Genomic DNA, 16,958 nt, shown 5'->3' on the forward strand with positions numbered 1-16,958 from the left:
ATTGTGTCCATATGCACTCCAAATCTTAATTGTGATCTAAATTGGTTTTAAGGTCATGTAGATAAGCCTGTGGGCTTTAGGTATCATGCCAAAAAGTTCTCTGAAGCTTTAATATGTGATGTGATATGACACGATATATACCCTTTGGGAGATGCAACCTTTGGGGTTCATGGAAAGTGGAGGAGAGACAGGAGTGAGGGGCTGAGGATAGGCATGGAAATAGGGAGTCACATCCAGAAGACAGCCAGAGGCTAGAAACGATGGTGTCTTCAGTTGCAGATAGGGAAATCACCCCTGCAGTATCTGCAAAAAGGTAAATTGACTTTTTTTTTAGAGCCAGGGCTCAGTGATGTCGGGAGGGAACTGGAGGAGAGACAGAGCAATCGCTGCTTCCTCCCCGACAAGGGCAGGATTCAGGAGGGGGCACCAGGCTCGGGGATAAATGGCTGGCTGATTGCAGAAGACTCCTCGCTGAGCAGAGAGCACATGGGCCAGACGTTCAGAGCAGACAGGGCCGCGGGCTTTCTCCCCTTGGGCACCGATGGGACTGGGCAGGGGCGCGAGAGCTGTTTCGGTGCGGATATTGCATAGGAGTTAAAGTGGGCAGTTGCTAAAGCATCTTGCTCATTTGTTTGTGCAGTTCAATGTGTTTTAGAGGCTTGCCCAAAGCTCGCTCAGACCCCAGGGCACCTTCCCTGTAGCCTCTAGCTAGTCACCAGAGCTTAGTGATTCTCATTCGGGGTACCGTGCATCATACAAACTGAGGGTTGGATGGGACCTCAGGGGGTCACATCTAGTCCAACCCCCTGCTCCAAGCAGGACCAGCCCCAACTACATCATCCCAGCCAAGGCTTTGTCTACCTGGGTCTTCAACACCTCCAAGAATGGAGATCCTTTTAAGGGTGCCACGCAGTATCAGCCCTGTCCGGTGCACAAGCCCCTACGTGCAATTCACAAGATAAACCCAGAACTATTAAATAGGAATCCACGTTGTCAAAAGCCTTCGGCCTTTCTGGGGGTTTCCTGAGCTTTGTGCAATGGAAGAACTATTCTATTGTTTTTCCGTAAGCCAAGATTCAAGGCCAAGCTAAGAGCTGGCCAAGGGGAGCCTTGCATCTCACAAGCAGTACCTTGAGTGTACAAAGGTTGAGAACGACTGGTTTAACCCATCAGAGAAGCAGAACAGACTTAGCGCTGCTGCAGACCTCTGCTTTATATGTCGATGTTGAAGGGCTTGCTAAGATCCCAGCTCAGTGCTTGCTAAGGATTGAAGTGTCTGAGCATGACACGCGCTGGATTTTCTTTGAATAATTATTAAATAGTAGTTCCCCACTGAGCGGAGACCAGGCACGTCTCATCCCTCCGAGTGGAAGTTTCCAACAGGTGCTGAGCCCGTGGCCTGCAGAGGAACGATAACACCTCCAACGCCGAGCTGCTGTTTTCCACTGACATCTATCTGTCTATCCCACCCTTCCGCCTGGACTGCACGGACCTGGGAGTCTGTTCGACAAAAGCTTCGGTGCTATTTTCCATCCACCTCTGCCAGTAAATGCAGGATCCTCCAGAACCATCAGTCCGGGTCTCACCTGGTCAGGAAGATTATCATGAACCAAAGGTTATAAACATTGGACGTGACCTGCAAAGAGCCTCTTCTCCCCAGAGAAATGAATGTCTGTGGGTTCCTGAGGTTGGCATTCCCCAAGGTGCCTGGTCGAGTTGGCTCCTGTCGAAATTCAACTCAGTTTTTGCATCTCCCATGCCTTTGAAAATCCCCAAACTTAAATTCTTTGGGCATTTGCTAGCCCATCACAGCAAGCCATGCACTCTTGAAGTCTCTGTGAATCCCTTCCATCCCTTTCTTTCTTTTTGTCTTACCCTCCTTCCCAAGCAGGAGGCAAGGCCAGATTGGCAGACCCCAGAGTCTTTGGCTGAGATGAAATTTCTTGACTCCAAGTTTCGAGTCTCCGACCCGTTTCCCAGGCTTTTCCACCTTCCCGGCTGCACGGAGCTTCCTGTATATCTCACGTCGCTCCCCCTGCCCGGCTGGTAGAGCCAGGCTGAGCTGCGGCCAGGTCTTCGGAGACAGAGCTGTGCCTATCCAGCGCAGCAACTCCCCAACAAGCCGTGCCTTGTTTTTGGCTGGGATTGCTTGGATAAAATACCGCCGGCATCTGCCCTAAGGTCCTGGAAGGAAAAGGGTCAAGCAGGACATCCTGTGCAAGGTGGGAACGATTGCAACGACAGGTCACTCGGGCAAGGACGATCTGGTGCTCTTTGCTTTTGCAGCCCCTGGCACCGCAGGCTCCTGGTGGGTGACGGGATGCAACGAAAGATGAATCCATCCTGAGCAAGAGGCCGCTGGGTGAACAGTGGATGAATCAATTCCCCCAGCATGGGTTGAAAAGCTGGCATTTCATTGCACATCCTCGCCCTCCTCCTGCCTTCTTCTGACGAGCCTGATTGGGAGCTCCCCGCAGAGCCCAGATGGCGGTCTGAATTTGGGACTCTTGTATTTCTGAGCTGTCGGGGGCTGCGAGCAGCTAGAAACCGATGCATCCGGCCGCTAGAGCGGGGCCGGGAGAGCGGGTTGCCGTTTATTAAGTGCCGAGCCTTATTTAAATTATTAAATAACCCAGCAGGAAGTGAACTCGTCTGGCCTCGGAGGCTGCACCGTCTCGTGGCCACTACTAACCTCCCGGGCTGGCTCCGCGGCCCCTGAAACCACGCGCTCCCGCCTTGACCGTCAAGTCGAACATCTCGTGTCACCGTGCTTGCCCTGAAGTGGGGCCGAGGCAGCGTGCTTTGAACACAACTGCAGTCGGGGTTGGTTGGGGAAGCCAGCACCGCTGCCCAGCCTGTACACCTCCCATAGCGGGGACTTCCGCTCCAGAGCAGGCCAACAATAGCAAGGTGTTTTTTTGTGGCTTTCCAAAAAGAGGATCCTGAAATCTCATAGAATTTCAGAATAACTCCAGCGGGCGAGGGGATTGCCCAGAAAATCCCCTCTCCCCTGCCACCGCCACGCAGCGGGCGAGAGGAAGAGAAAACGAGTGGTTTCCACCCTCCCCTCTGCACTCTCTTTCCAGCAAAGGCTTCATCAAACTTTCTGGTAAAGCCTGGCAGATTTCTGTATATTTTGTCTTCTGCATTTTGAGTGTGAAGGTTGACACGCTGCTTGTGTGCAGGCCAGAGGGGAAGGGGCACGAGTTACAGGGGCTGGCCCTGGACCTGGGGCTCCTTCGATGGTGGAGCAGGAGCCCCACAGCCGCTGCTTTGGGAGCAGCTTGCCCACGGGGAAAGTTTCCTTCTGATTTTGGTGAGCGAGTGGTTTAAGCTGTGGGGTTTATCGCCAGAGCTGTTGTAAAATGGGGGGTTAATGCCAGTCCAATTTCTCATTAAACAAAAAACAAAAATCCTAGTTTTTTGCAAAAATTTTCATTTTCCAGTGAAATTTTAAAGCACCCCCTCCCCATTTTTTTTTAAATTTTTCAATGAAAAAATTTTTTTTTGGAATCAGAATGAAAACTTTTTTTTCCCACGTCTTTTCAATAACCACCACTCTCTATTTTCCAACCAGGGAAAAAGGCAAGCAGGGAGATGTTAGGAAGTGCTGTTTCCCCAACTTCTCTCATTTGGTTTTGGTTTGGTTTGTTTTTTTTTAAACTTCCTCAAACCCCCTCCTTTTCCAGTGGGGGATTTTTGTAAAGTGGGATTTTTCCAACCGAGGTTCAAGAGAATAGCTCATTCCGGTTTTTATTTTTCCTTGTGCCAAACGAAGAATTAAACGGGGGCGGGGAAATAAAAAGTCAGGTGCCACAAGCCAGGCTTTTCTTTTGAGAGAGAGAGAGAGAGAGAGAGAGTGTGTGTGTGTGTGTGTGTGTGTGCGCGCGTGCACGTGTGTGTGCATCTTTTGCTTGAAACGCAAAGTTTCTTCCTTAAACTCAGGTCAAGTCATTGGTGACTCACTGTTGTTCTTGAGAGGTTGGTGGTCGCGGTCTGCTTTCAGGTGGGAGACGTGTGTGCAACACACCCGTGTGCAGCTTGACACTGTGGTTCACTATGACCCAGTGGGACATGGAAACCAAGCACCTGAATCTCTTCTCAAAGCAGGACCCCGTGCCAGGACTACTTGCTCTGCCCTTTCCCTAGCTGAGTCTGATCCATGGATAAACTTTCATCCGTGTCATCTGGCATCTTCCCTCGGCGTCGTAGGAAACATTTGCAAAGGAAGTCGATCACGTTTTATTCCATCTCCTGCATTTCTGTGATCGATCAGCAAAGAAAGGAGGATTTTTTTTTCTTCCTTTTTTTTTGTTGCTTCTCTCCAGATGTTGCGCCGAGGCTCTAATTCAACCACTTTGCAAACGGTAAAACATCTGCTGAAAAATGACACCACGTAACAAAAAAGCAAAGCATTTTGCAAAAACTATATGTAAAGCCAAATAATATAGAACATCACTGACCCCAGCTGGGCTGGGAGACCCATTGCAGGTAACCAGAGTCTGGGGAATCAAGCAAATAACCAAACAGGTGCCATAAAATAATCCAGGCACTTGGCGTTGCATAAGGTTTCTTTAAGGAATATGGGTTCGGCAGGGCTGGGCTGTCGTGGGAAGCCTAAACCGGAACGGTCCCTAGCTTTCGGAGAGCTCAGATCTAGACTTTGCAAGTGGTGCTTACTGCTGGAATAGATCAAATTCAGCCCCAAGATTTTAGCATCAGGATCTGAACTCGGAGGCTGGTGGCAGCCGTTTAAGAGACGACGTCCTGGTCAGTAGGCTGCCATCTGCCTAAAACGGTGAATGGGTAGATGCTCCCAGGACCGTCTGTGATGGCCAAGCAGGGCAGGAGCGTGGATCCTGGAGCCTTTACCCATGCACGGGAGCAAAGACTATTGCAATGCAAGAGTTTTGGTGGGCACAAGAATTGCTCTTTCCAAACTGAACCAGCAGCAGCAGAGAACAGAACGAGACTGGTTGCTTCCTCCTTTCCCTGGAAAGGGAGCCAGGGGGTAACAGCACAGCGGGTATAGGATGTGGGTCCCCTTTCATGCTGAGATTCATGTCGGGTTTGTCTGTTGGGGTGCATCCATCCTGGAACACCGCACAAAGCAAGAAGGTGCTGTAGGGCATCGCGGTTAAAGCTCTGGGCTGGGACTCAGAAGACATGGACTCATTTCCTAGCCTGGGCAATCGTTTTGTCCCTCTTGGCCTCAGTTTGCAATCTGTGCATGGGGTAAAATAAGGCTTTCCTACCTCACAGGGGTGTTGCAATGATTTATCCACCCCAACTCACGATATGCTCGGGTGGTAACAGCAAGTGACTACTGCAGAAAAGTCTTTGGAAAGGTATAGGAAAGTTTTAGTAAGCTGGGCCTTTGTGGCGGGCTGCCTATGCTGTGGATCCTTTGGTGGGGAATGGGATGAGACCTCCAGGGCCTTCTGAGGATGTGCCAGGCATTCAGAAAGCAAAGCAAAAAGCAAGAGGCTGCACCACGGTTTGGCGGCTCCCGGGAGAGCAATACTGGAAGAAAGGCGTGCAAGCGAGAGAGTTCACGACAGAGACCTGTGCTCCGAGAGCACAAGGTAGCTAAGACACAGTAGCAGGGCACAGTAATTAAATCGCAGCCTTTGATTTAATTTATGAAGTGTTACAAACATGTCTTGGAGCGTGCGGCTCTGTTTACCGCGAGAGATTTCTGTTCTCTGACGTCGGCTGGAGACGGGGATTAAGATCAATCTGTCGGATGTCCAAGCGCCGCAGAAAGCAGCTGATGCATCTGACCTGCAACTGCCAGAGGATGAAATTTCAGTCCCGGGCCATGGCACAGTGAGATCATTGCCAAGCTGTGAGTAATGAGCTGAGTCAAAAAAAGAAAATGAGGGCAGGTGAGGAGGGCAGGGACGTGTCGATGAAAACAGTGTCATTCAGGTCTTCCTCTCTAGCAGGCATAGAGACTGATTAAGGATTTAGGCTAGATCTGATGGAAAGCACGAGGCCTAAATTTGAGAATGGCTCTGAACCGGCTTGCCGGTGGCAGTGTTTCCCCAGAGCCTGGTGTCATCAGGGGTTGGTTTTCAGCAAATGCAAAGCACCCGGGTTGTCAGAAGCAACAGCGTGCACATGCATGAGCATTTCCCTGCCCAGCTTGAGGTCCTGAGCACCCCTCTGTCAAGCACCAGGCCCCTTTCGAGTGTCTCTTAGCGGAAAGCATAGAAATCGTAGAGAAGTTGGGCTGGGAGAGACCTCCAGAGGTCATCCAGTCCAACCCCCCACCTAGGGCTAGATCATCTCTATCCAAACCATCCTGTCCAAATCCATTTTTTAAGCTCTTAGCAAAGCTACGTGGTCAGCCGTGGCACAACACAAGACGTCACACCCATACCTGACACGGGTAAAGGGGAGGAATGGCGGCAGGCAGCGTCCTGCTGCTGCAAAGCTTGGACAAAAAAATGGTACCTGTAGATCCCAGGTAGAGGTAAACCCCTCCCAGTCCAAACCAGTCTGTGCATGGGGTGCAGGAAATCCCTTCCTGATCCGAAATGTGGCAGTCAGTCTGACCCTGAGCAAAAGGGCAAGGCCCTCTAGCCAGAAACCTCCAGGTTAAAGTCCCAGGAGGAGCATTTGCACAGCCCAGCTAAAATCCCCATCCTGGGTTGCAGCCAGCACCCAGGGCTTCTGAGAAAGGCTTAAAACCCCCCCTGACACATATAGCAGCAGGGGAATACCCACAGGACATGGGCATTGTCCTGACCAAGACCTGCCCAAGCTTTTCTTGACACCTCCAGTGATGGGGAGTCCACAGCTTCCCCAGGCATCTATTGCACCGCCTCCCTGCTCTAACAGTGAAGAAGTTTTTTCCTGATATCCAACTTAAACCTACTTTGCTGCAACTTCAAGCCATTGGTCCATGCCTTACTCTGTGCAGCAAGAGAGAAAGAGCTGGTCTCCCTCTTCTCCATGCCGTCCCTTCGGGTATTTGAAAACTGCTGTCATGTCCAACCCATAAGTGCCTTTTCCTTCAGGCTGAACATGCCTATTTCCTTCAGCTTCTCCTCGTGTGCCTTGCCTTCCAAGCCTTTCATCATTTTTGTTGCCTGTCTTTGGACCCTCTCTAACTTCTCCACGTCCTTTTTAAAATGTGGAGCTGCACACCATGCTCCAGGTGAGGCCTGACTAGTACCGAGTATAGAGGCACCGTCACCTCCCATGTCTTGCTCCTAATGCTTCTGCGGATGCATCCCAAAACTGCATTTGCTTTTTGTGCACGCTCATACTGAGTTACTGAGACTCCTGTTGATTATTTTTCCTGAGCTGTAGCACCCTGCATTTCTAAGGTTTGAGTATCCGCTAGCTCCAGCCCAGCTTTCCAGGCAGTCAAGATGCTTCTGAATAGCGCTCCCATCCTCCAGTGTGTTCACAGTCCTTCCCCGTTTGGTATCGTCTGCAAATTTACTCGAGAAGCACTCCATCCCTTCCAGCATCCGCATCATTAATAAATATGTTGAGCAGCACAGGGTCCAGGGCAGACCTTTGTGGGACTCCACTCGAAACCTCCTGCCATTCTGACATGGATCCATTTATACTTGCCCTTTGCTTGCAGCTGTCGGGCCAGTTCTCTCTCCACCTTATAGCAGTTTTGTCCCACCCCCATTTATCCAATTTGTTTGTGAGAAGGTCACGTAGGGATTTGTCAAAAGCCTTGCTGAGGTCCAGATGCACGATGGCCACAGCGTTCCCTTCATCCATTCCCTTCATCCACCCAAGTAGTTACTCTGGCAAAGAAGATCAAGTTTGTTTGCCAGTGTGTTCTCCAGCTGTGAGATACCTGCAGTATTGAAGTCTGTGGTGACCCCTGGCCTAACCCTGGCAAAACAAGAGCCTCTGCTTTCCACCGGAAAGAAATAAGGGATGCTTTCAGAGCAAGGCTTCTCCCTTGTATCAACTTGGGCCAGACAAAGATCCCAGTTTATCATGGTGCAAGACAAGGATCCCAATATATCTGTGGCCATTCTGAGCTTCAAGAGCCCTGTTGCTACCGATCCCCCACCCCGACTCCTTTGTGGAGCCTTCTGTAGAGCTTGGCATAATTACCGTATTCATTTGCATACCGCACGCCCCTTCCCTCCCAAATTAACCTTCCAAAACTGGGGTGCTTGTCTCCAACCAGGAGGCTGAACTTCCTGCCTAGACTAGAAGCCCGCCCTGCTTGGATCCCTGCTCCATCCAAAGTTTAAAACCAATTGCCCGGCAACAGTGGTGGCATTTCTATACAGGCAGCTGAGTCAGTTGACTTAATGGCCCATTGTTCTTCACTCCACAGATGTTAACAATATCCTCTCCTTTTTAATGGTTTTGGAAGTTCTACTAATCAAACTAGCTTTTCTTCCAGCATTTGTATTATCTACTGTCTACTTCTGGCCTCTCTTCCCCTATTTCACAGCCTGTTTGTAGCTCTTTTCAAAATCAAAGATCCTCTCCTGGAGACCAGTCTTCGCCAGCAGCTACAGCTTCAGCTTTTGGCTGAGCAGGAAAGGAAGAGCAAGCTGAAGATGAGGCTCTGTCCTTGCTCTGCGCAACCCAAATACTGGGAAAAGCTTTTTTTTTCATTCTGTTTCCCAAAAAACAAGAGATGTGAGAAAACGTGGCGTCGTGCTGTTGACTTTTCTCTCCGCCTGTTTCTCACGGCAGCAGGGTGCCGTGAGAAATCGCAGAGGTGCTTGAAAAACTTTGGATGGAAGTTTCTTGAGGAGAGAAGGGGAAAACTCTTGTTATATTGTTGACTTATGGTCCACGCTGGCCTCAAAATGCCGTTTTGTCATTGATATTTCTTCATTAGACGTAATGATTTTTCCACATCTGCTGCCAGCTGATTCAGAACAGTCCAAAACGAGGTTGCGCCGTGAATCTCTAAAATGAGTTTGCTGGAGAAGTCCTCTACACAGATGATTAAAAAAATAGCAGTGGGGAATACACCGGGTGTTTTGATGATGCCAGGGGAGCTTTTAGCTAGATGCTTAGTTCAATGTATTTAGATTTGAAAAATCTTTTAATACACCTTTATAAAGGCCGTCTCTTCTGTTTCTTTAGCTCTGTCTTGCATTTTGGATCACAATGGCAGCAAGAACCAGGGAGCGCGCTGAGCTGATCAAGGGAAATTTATGTGTAATTAATAGACCTTGGGGATGTAGCCTTGTTTTGGGGTTGCTGAAGCGTACTATGCAGTACAGCTGGATGGAAACAGCTTTCTCATCCCGCATACGGTTTTGAGGTTTCAGAAGTGTTGCCATGTGAAGACAAACCGAAGACCTTTGTGGCTTCACATAAACCTTGACGGTTTCCTTGTCCCTGTTGGAAGGGACCTCCTGCGGTCCCTTCTGACCCCAATTTTAGGGTTTAATTTAGTCATCCCCTTGGGTGCCTGAATTCTCAGCCTTGTATTGGAGGAGGTTGATGCATTTACCTTCTTCACAATATTATTTCTGTTTGTTGTTAGCACGGGCTAAGAGATGATCCCTACTCCCAACTGATTACAAACCAAGGAGACATGATAGGCAAATGACTCATTGGCCAAAGAGGCTAGTGGGATCCTTTGGATGTATAAGCAGTAGTTCAACAAAGACAAGTGCAAAGTGATGCAGCTGGGCAAACAGACCCACCGACACACTTCCAGGCTGGGGGATGAGCTTCTCAGCAGCACGGCAGTGGAAAGGGATCTCGGCGTCGTAGTGGACTCCAAGATGAACGTGAGTCATCAGTGTGACAAGCAATCAGTAAAGCTAACCACACTTTATCATGCATTAGCAGATGCATCTCGAGCAGGTCCAAGGAGGTGATACTTCCCCTCTACGCGGCACTGGTCAGGCCGCAGGTGGAGTACTGCGTCCAGTTTTGGGCGCCGCACTTCAAGAGGGATGTGGACAGCATGGAGAGGGTCCAGAGGAGGCCACTTGTATGGTCAGTGGCCTGCAAGCAAGGCCCTACAAGGAGAGCCCGAGGGACCTGGAAGAGAAGGCTGAGAGGTGATCTTGTGGCTGCCTGTAAAGTCAACAGGGGAGGACAGCAGGGAATAGGAGATGCTGTGTTCATTAGGAGGCCCCTGGAGTAACTAGGAGCAATGTCCACAAATTGACGGAGAGCAGATTTTGGTTGGATATCAGGAAGAACTTCTTCACAGTGAGGGTAGCCGGGATCTGGGACGGGCTCCCAAGGGAGGTGGTGCTCGCCCCTACCCTGGGGGTCTTCAAGAGGAGACTGGACAAGCACCTGGCTGGGTCGTCTGCCCCCAGCGCTCATTCCTGCCCAGGGCAGGGGGTCGGACTCGATGAACTACTGAGGTCCCTTCGGACCCAAACATCTATGAAACCAGGGGATCCCAAGTCAGAGTGGGATTCTTGCATTTGGCACGTATGCAAGTGCTGGTAGAGTACTGTGCCCGGCTCTGGGGTCTAGATTGGATAAGCATTGGAGAGGGTTCGGTGAAGAGCTGCGGGAAGGATGGCCTGGAGGGGATATGTTGTTGAGCGAAGTCCTGCAAGTACACCCTCTGTTCCCCTTTCAGAAAGGAGGTTCAAGGTGGACTTGGACTACATGACCTCCTGCGGTCCCCTCCAACCCTAATTTTCAATGACTCTATGATTTGATCTCAGTCTCTTAGTACATACCAAGGGGCACAGCTTTGATAACAGAGAGCTTTCCACTCTCAAAAGCAGAAGGGCGGCAGTGGCTGGAGGCTGAAGCTAGGCCAAGTCCAATGCATGTTTAACAGGGAGGATAATTAACCATTGGAACAACACACTGGGGCTTGGGGTAGATTCTCCATCATAGGCTCCATAGACATCGGGCTGGACGAGACCTTGTGAGATCATTGGGTCCAGCCCCCTGCCCAAGGGGCGGAGAGTCAGCGGGGGTCAGGTCACCCCAGCAAGGTGAGCACCCAAGCGTTTGTTAAAGGTATCCAGAGTAAGTGCTTGCACCACTTTTGATGGGAGCCTATTCCAGACTCTGGAGACTCGGACGGTAACCAAGTTTTTCCTTATGACCAGTCTAAAACAGTCTTCCAGCAGTTTGTGACTGTTAGACCTTGTCTTCCCTTGGCCTACCCTGGTGAATAGACGTTCTCCTAGTTCCTGATGTACCCCCCTTAGATGCATCACTGCCAAATTATTGATCAAGATAGGATAGTTGTGTGTGTGTATATGTGTGTGCGAGTTCCTAAATTATATGCACTTGTTCAACTGGGAGTTAATCCAAAGTAGCTCTTCAGCCAGGGTCATGGAAGGATGGTCCTGGGGTCCCTTGTGGCTTTGTAAGTACACATATTTAACATGCCCACTTTAACATGCCTAGAGTCCCACTTCTTTAAAGTAAGTGGTTTGCTTTTCTGTCCCATGCTAGCGTGGCAAAGACAGCAAGAGACCATAAGCATTGCCATGCTGGGTCACGCCAATGGTCCCTCTAACCATGTTCTGTCTCCGAGAGTGGCAGAAATGGATGCTACAGAGGAAGAGTATTGACCCAGATATCTCTATCCCCTATTCAGTACTCTCCCTGACCCCCAGCATTATAGGGATCTTACAGAGACCATAAATGAGATGTTATTTAACAAAAGTACGGCTTCATTACATGCCGGGGCCTGGTTCCCAGGCAGCTTCAGCCTCCCTCTCTGCCCCTTTGCCTCACCCTCTGGAGGGGAGAGATTTGCTGTGATTGGGGACGAGGCGTTTCAGGTCCCAGAGCCCCTTTTCATCCAGGTTAGGTCCAGATGGTTCAGATCCTTTCTGCAGAGCACATCTAAAACACAGCCTTTCCCCTTCATCCACGGAGCTACCGCTCTCATCCAGGCTGCTGTCACGGCACATCTGGAAGATCACAACTCTTGTCCCTGTGACCTTGACACACGTGCTCTTGTCCCGCTCTGCACCCACCGAAGATGCTGCTGCAAAGATCCCAGCCTGGTCCCTTGCTCTGACTGCTTCACCCTGGCTGTGCATCCTGCATCCCTCCCTCCTTAATTGCACAACTTGTCTTCACACGAAAGGCCTTTCAAAGCCATTGCATCTGTTATCTGCCATTCGCTCCCACCTCTGATCAGACCGTGGTGCCAGCCTCAGTGGCCCAGGCACGACACATTCAAGCCAGCACTTTCTTTCTCCATGCTGCTCTTCAGGGGGCTTCCTGTGGTCATCCACCGATTTGATGCATCGTCCTTCTGCCAGTCTCTCCTTTGCACTCTACTGTGCTTCATTTCCCAAATAACTGGACCGTATTGAGGCTGCTGATTGCAGAGGCCCCCTTCCCATCATGGAAACCACCTCTGTCTTGTTGCTTCCTTGCCTGTCTGCATCCTGTTACCTTTCATCTTGTCTTATTGCCTTGACTGAGAGCTCCTTGGGAGCAACGACCAGCTTTTTGTCCTGTGTTTGTACAGCGCCTAGCGCAGTGGGCTTCTGGTCCATCCTGGAGAACCTAAACCAGGACAGTAATCCAAATCCACCGTGCCTTCTCCTTGCTGTCCTTCCAGACTGAGAGTGATGCTTGCAGTTTGGGGAGGCCAGGAGGAAGCCCACGTGGGTGGAGCTGCCTTGGTCCCCTGCAGCAGAGGATTTCTGTGCCCCAGGCTGGTTGCCAGCGCAGCCCTTTGCAGCTCAATGGCAATAATGGTGCAAAAAGAGCTGGTGGAAGCAGAAGCATTGAAGCCGCATAGATAGTTTCATCTGTTTGCAGTTCAGCATTAATCGTGTCCTTTGCCTTTAAGCTGCCTTTGAAGCTGTGCTTGTCACGGTGGGAAGCAAATGGGTCACATTGTTCAGGGTTTCTGCTGCTACACGCCGCCTGCTATTTTTCTCTTAGATTATTTGTGTAATCTTTGGGTACAATCTGTTTGCTCTCCGAGTCTCGCATGCCTGGCCTTACTCTTTCACAACCGGCCGTGCAACTTGCACTGCATACGCCGTATGCATCCGGGCGCGCGCGTTAACCAGGCTCCTTCAGGTAGTGGGAAAATATTGAAATAAGAAACATGTGCGTGCTTATTCACAGTGAATCCCACCACAAAGATCTTCACGATCAGCAATTGTGCGGTGCGACTGGCTTTCGGGGAAGGGAGACCTTTGTTGTGTTCAGATGGAGAGAGATACAGCACTTCCTATCTCATGGAGGGGGTTTTTATTGGTTTTTCCCCTCGTAGGCTGATCAGGCAATAGATGCTTCAAAAAAAACTACACAGCAGGCATCAGGTCGTAACCTTGTCGAGTTTCTGCAGCCAAGGGACTTCTGCGCCGAGCCGAAGGCTGCTTCGTTCCCGGTGGTTGCCTAACGTCAGACTCCTACAAGCATCCTTCTGCACGCAAAGGCACAGAACTGGCGTGATCCTTCGGTGGCTCTGGGAGCCCACAAAGTCCACGGAGGCTGCTGTGCTTGGCCCTTGAAAATCAGGCCACTTTTACCTTGCTCTGTGCCCATCTGTGGATCTAGGGGCCTCACTTCGGACATCCACCCTGGAGGAATTAAAGGCCATAAATTCAGTCCTAGGTGCTGTTAGGAGCAGAGCGAGTCGCTTGGCAGCGTCCCGCCCCTTGAACTACAGGGCAAGCTGCTGGACCGCCATGTCCCCACTTACACACAAGCTTGCAAAAAAGCAAGCCCTTTTTTTTCCAGCTTCCCACTGTGGCCTCTGCATGCACAACCATGATGGCCTTGGACAGGCCCCTTCCATGGGAAACCCTGGGTAACAACCCTTTCCGGGGAGCACGTGCTGGCCGAGGTTGCTTGACTTGGGAATGGTCCTGCTTGGAGCAGGGGTTGGACCAGATGTGACCTCCCGAGGTCCCTTCAACCCTTGTTTCCTGTGGGATGGTGTAGTTGGGGCTGGTCCTGCTTGGAGCAGGGATTGGACCAGGTGTGACCTCCTGAGCTCCCTTCAACCCTTGTTTTCTGTGGGATGGTGCAGTTGGGGCTGGTTCTGCTTGGAGCAGGGATTGGACCAGATGTGACCTCCCGAGGTCCCTTCAACCCTCATTGTCTGTGATCCTATGACTTAACTACTTGAGGTTGCATCTTCAAAGCAGCTCCCCAGGGAGAGGAGATGCCATCCTGTCCTCTTCCCAAAGAGGACACAGACTCATGGAGGGGCTGAGTGGTTTGCTCAGGGGATCAGAGCCAGATCTGGCAAATGAGCCCACCTTACCCCATCCCAAAACTATCACAAAAATGCTGTCTTTGGCTGCACTACCCAGAGAGAAAGGGACTCCTTTAAGCAGATGGGAAGCGGTCGCATTTCAAACGTAAGGCGAAAGAGTGGGCTTGGGGGGGGGGATGGAAATCAGGCCCTGCGTTGGGATGTTAACAAAGCCAGTTGAGAAGTGTTTGCATAGACACTCCATTACTCTGTGTCCAAATGCCTCATAAAAATAATACTGGCTGATCACAGAACTGCACGCCGGGGAGAATAAATTCTTCTGCAGAATATTCCCTCTGGAAAAACACTGTGTCAAGCAATACACTAATGGCTTTCAATCTCGTGTTGTGTATATATAGATATTAACTGCTCCCCAGGCAGCGTTTCGTATTACAGCAATACCGTGCAAGCATCGCGGAGACCACTGAGCGCTTTTGGCCTGGGCCAGGCAGAGAGGAGGGGGGCGGCCTCCCTCCTGACCGTACCCCTCCACCTGCTGAGTCCTGACCGCGAGGTGCAAGGTCCAAAGATGAAAAGACACAGTAATTCCCCTCTTGGGGAGCTGGAAGTACGGGCCAGATCCAGCCTGAGGCCCTGCCTTGTTCTGTTATATGCCCATTTACTCTCTAGCAATGGGGACTTCTTACCATCTTGAATTTTCCCAGAGCATGCTGAAGGGCCTTTGAGCCTGAAAGCTTGCAGAAAAAGAGATTTCATTTTTTTTTTTGGCGATTTCCTAATAAAAGGTATCATTTCTGCATCGAGAGTTTTAGATTTTTGCATTTCTTTTTGTCTGAGACCAGCCCGGCTACCAAATACATCCCATTTACTCTCTGAAGGTGTCTCCTGCATTGCAGAAGTTAATCAGTCTCAACACTGACTTGGGCTAGAAGGGCAGTCATTCCTGGCCCAGGATGAATGGCATCATTCAGGTGGAGGGTGATTGCAGAAATGTGCCCATAGAGGACTGCTTTGAGCTCCTTCTGTGCCGTCACCTTCTCCTTGGAGGTGGCCTTCCCGCTTGAGCCGAGCAGCCTTCCCCTCTGCCCCCCTTCCCTTTCAACCATGTCGCCCACAAAGCAGTTGAGCAAGAAGCACCGAGCCTGACCCAGGGTGTGTGTGCTCGAGCACATAGGTATTGTGTGGTTGAGTTTGTGCGGTGCTATTTCTGAAGACCTCGTTGAGGTCGTCTGCACACAGATGAGCTGTCCCTGATTTGCTGCTCCTGAACACCTCTGTGCATGCACATGCTTAATGTGGAGTAAGAATGAGTGCATGCAGATGTCAGTGTATTCAGGAGCAGGCGTTGCACTTTGCAGTCTCACCCTTCCACCACAATCGGCATTAGCCTTCAAGTGTCAAGAAGCCCTTGTTGAGTGACACCATGTGCCGTTCTCCCAGGGGAATGCGGTGAGCTGGTGTAGACTCAGTGGGTCACTTTGCAGAGAGCACAAAACCTCTCCGTCGGCACGGAGGGATTGCTCCATTGCCGAGGGCTGGATTTGATGTGGTGACGCAGAGGACAAAGGCACCGTCGTCTGCTGACCAAGCGCAGAGCACCCCGTCCTCCCAACACGTAGGCTGGGATGATGGAGTTGGGGCTGGTCCTGCTTCGTTTGAGCAGGGGGTTGGACTAGATGTGGCCTCCTGAGATCCCTTCCCACCCTTCGTATCTATCCGTTGCTGTCGGGCACAGGGATCGAGCATGACGTGGTGTCTCTTCTTTCCTCCCCAGGCCGTTGTGCTCGTTGCGGCGAGAACGTGGTGGGGGAAGGCACCGGCTGCACCGCGATGGACCAGGTCTTCCACGTGAACTGCTTCACCTGCATGACATGCAGCAGCAAGCTCCGGGGCCAGCCTTTCTACGCGGTGGAGAAGAAAGCCTACTGCGAGCCCTGCTACATCGTGAGTACCGTGGCTGGCTTGTACCAAGGCAAAAATGTCTGTCGAGGTTTCCTGCCAGGCTTAAAACTGCTTAAAACTGAGCCAACCCATTTGGATACAGAGAGGACTAACCCACCTGCGCTCTTCACCAAAGTTTAGCTTTTAACCTGCCAGTCGTTCTCGGGGTCCAGCCAAGCCCTGGAGTGAACGTGCCAAAATACAGAAAAGGCTTTGTTTTATGATAGTCTCAGGCCTTGTCTGGACTCAGCTGCCTCTGCTCTGGCAGCATCTCCGACTGTCCGGCTGTCTAAGCACGTGTCCTTCTAGCAGTGCTGCTTGACCCCATTGCAGCAACAGTGGCCCTAAAAGCAGAAGTGCATTCTGGGAAGGCACTAGCTCCTGCTACAGCTAGCAGAAGGCGCGCAAGTCTCCGTACCCATCTTTTGCCAGCTGCTGGATGGCGGGAGCAGGCTTATTCTGCTCAGCAGAGGTGATGTGACTTGGTTGGCAAAAAACACGAGGTTTTCACTGTTGCAGAGGGGCGTGGAGTGTGCACGTAGCCTCACAGTGGGCGCATTTACACGTTCATTAATGCACCTTAGATACTGCACGTTTAGTTTAGGACTTGCTTAATAAAGTACTAACTAAATGCGCAGTAACTAGAGCTACTGCACAACAGTGCTGACGCACACTTACTTTGGGATGCTTACTGTGCATTAGCCTAATAACGCTGTGCAGGAGGCTATTAGCATGATTTTTTACCACCGCGCTATTAGGCTAATGTGCACTCGTGCCGCTGCGCCCAGTGGAAATGGAAATAACGGCACTCTTAGAAACCAGCCATATTTTGGAAGGCTTTACAGCCTGGGAATCTGACTCTTGTAAGTCCTTGAGC

General features: G+C 50.8%; 1 protein-coding gene across 4 annotated transcripts in view; it reads left to right on the forward strand.

Annotated features, from left to right (window-relative positions):
- LPP (LIM domain containing preferred translocation partner in lipoma) overlaps nucleotides 1-16,958 on the forward strand; it is a 425,329-nt gene that overhangs the window by 341,669 nt on the left and 66,702 nt on the right. For all 4 annotated transcript variants that reach the window (XM_014607111.3, XM_059731261.1, XM_019499042.2 and 1 more), the window contains one exon: nucleotides 15,915-16,084. In XM_014607111.3, the coding sequence (XP_014462597.1) occupies nucleotides 15,915-16,084 (170 nt within the window). The remainder of the gene's footprint in view (nucleotides 1-15,914; nucleotides 16,085-16,958) is intronic.

This window comes from Alligator mississippiensis, chromosome 7 (genome assembly GCF_030867095.1).
Source record: "Alligator mississippiensis isolate rAllMis1 chromosome 7, rAllMis1, whole genome shotgun sequence".
In the NCBI taxonomy this organism is placed as follows: domain Eukaryota; kingdom Metazoa; phylum Chordata; order Crocodylia; family Alligatoridae; genus Alligator; species Alligator mississippiensis.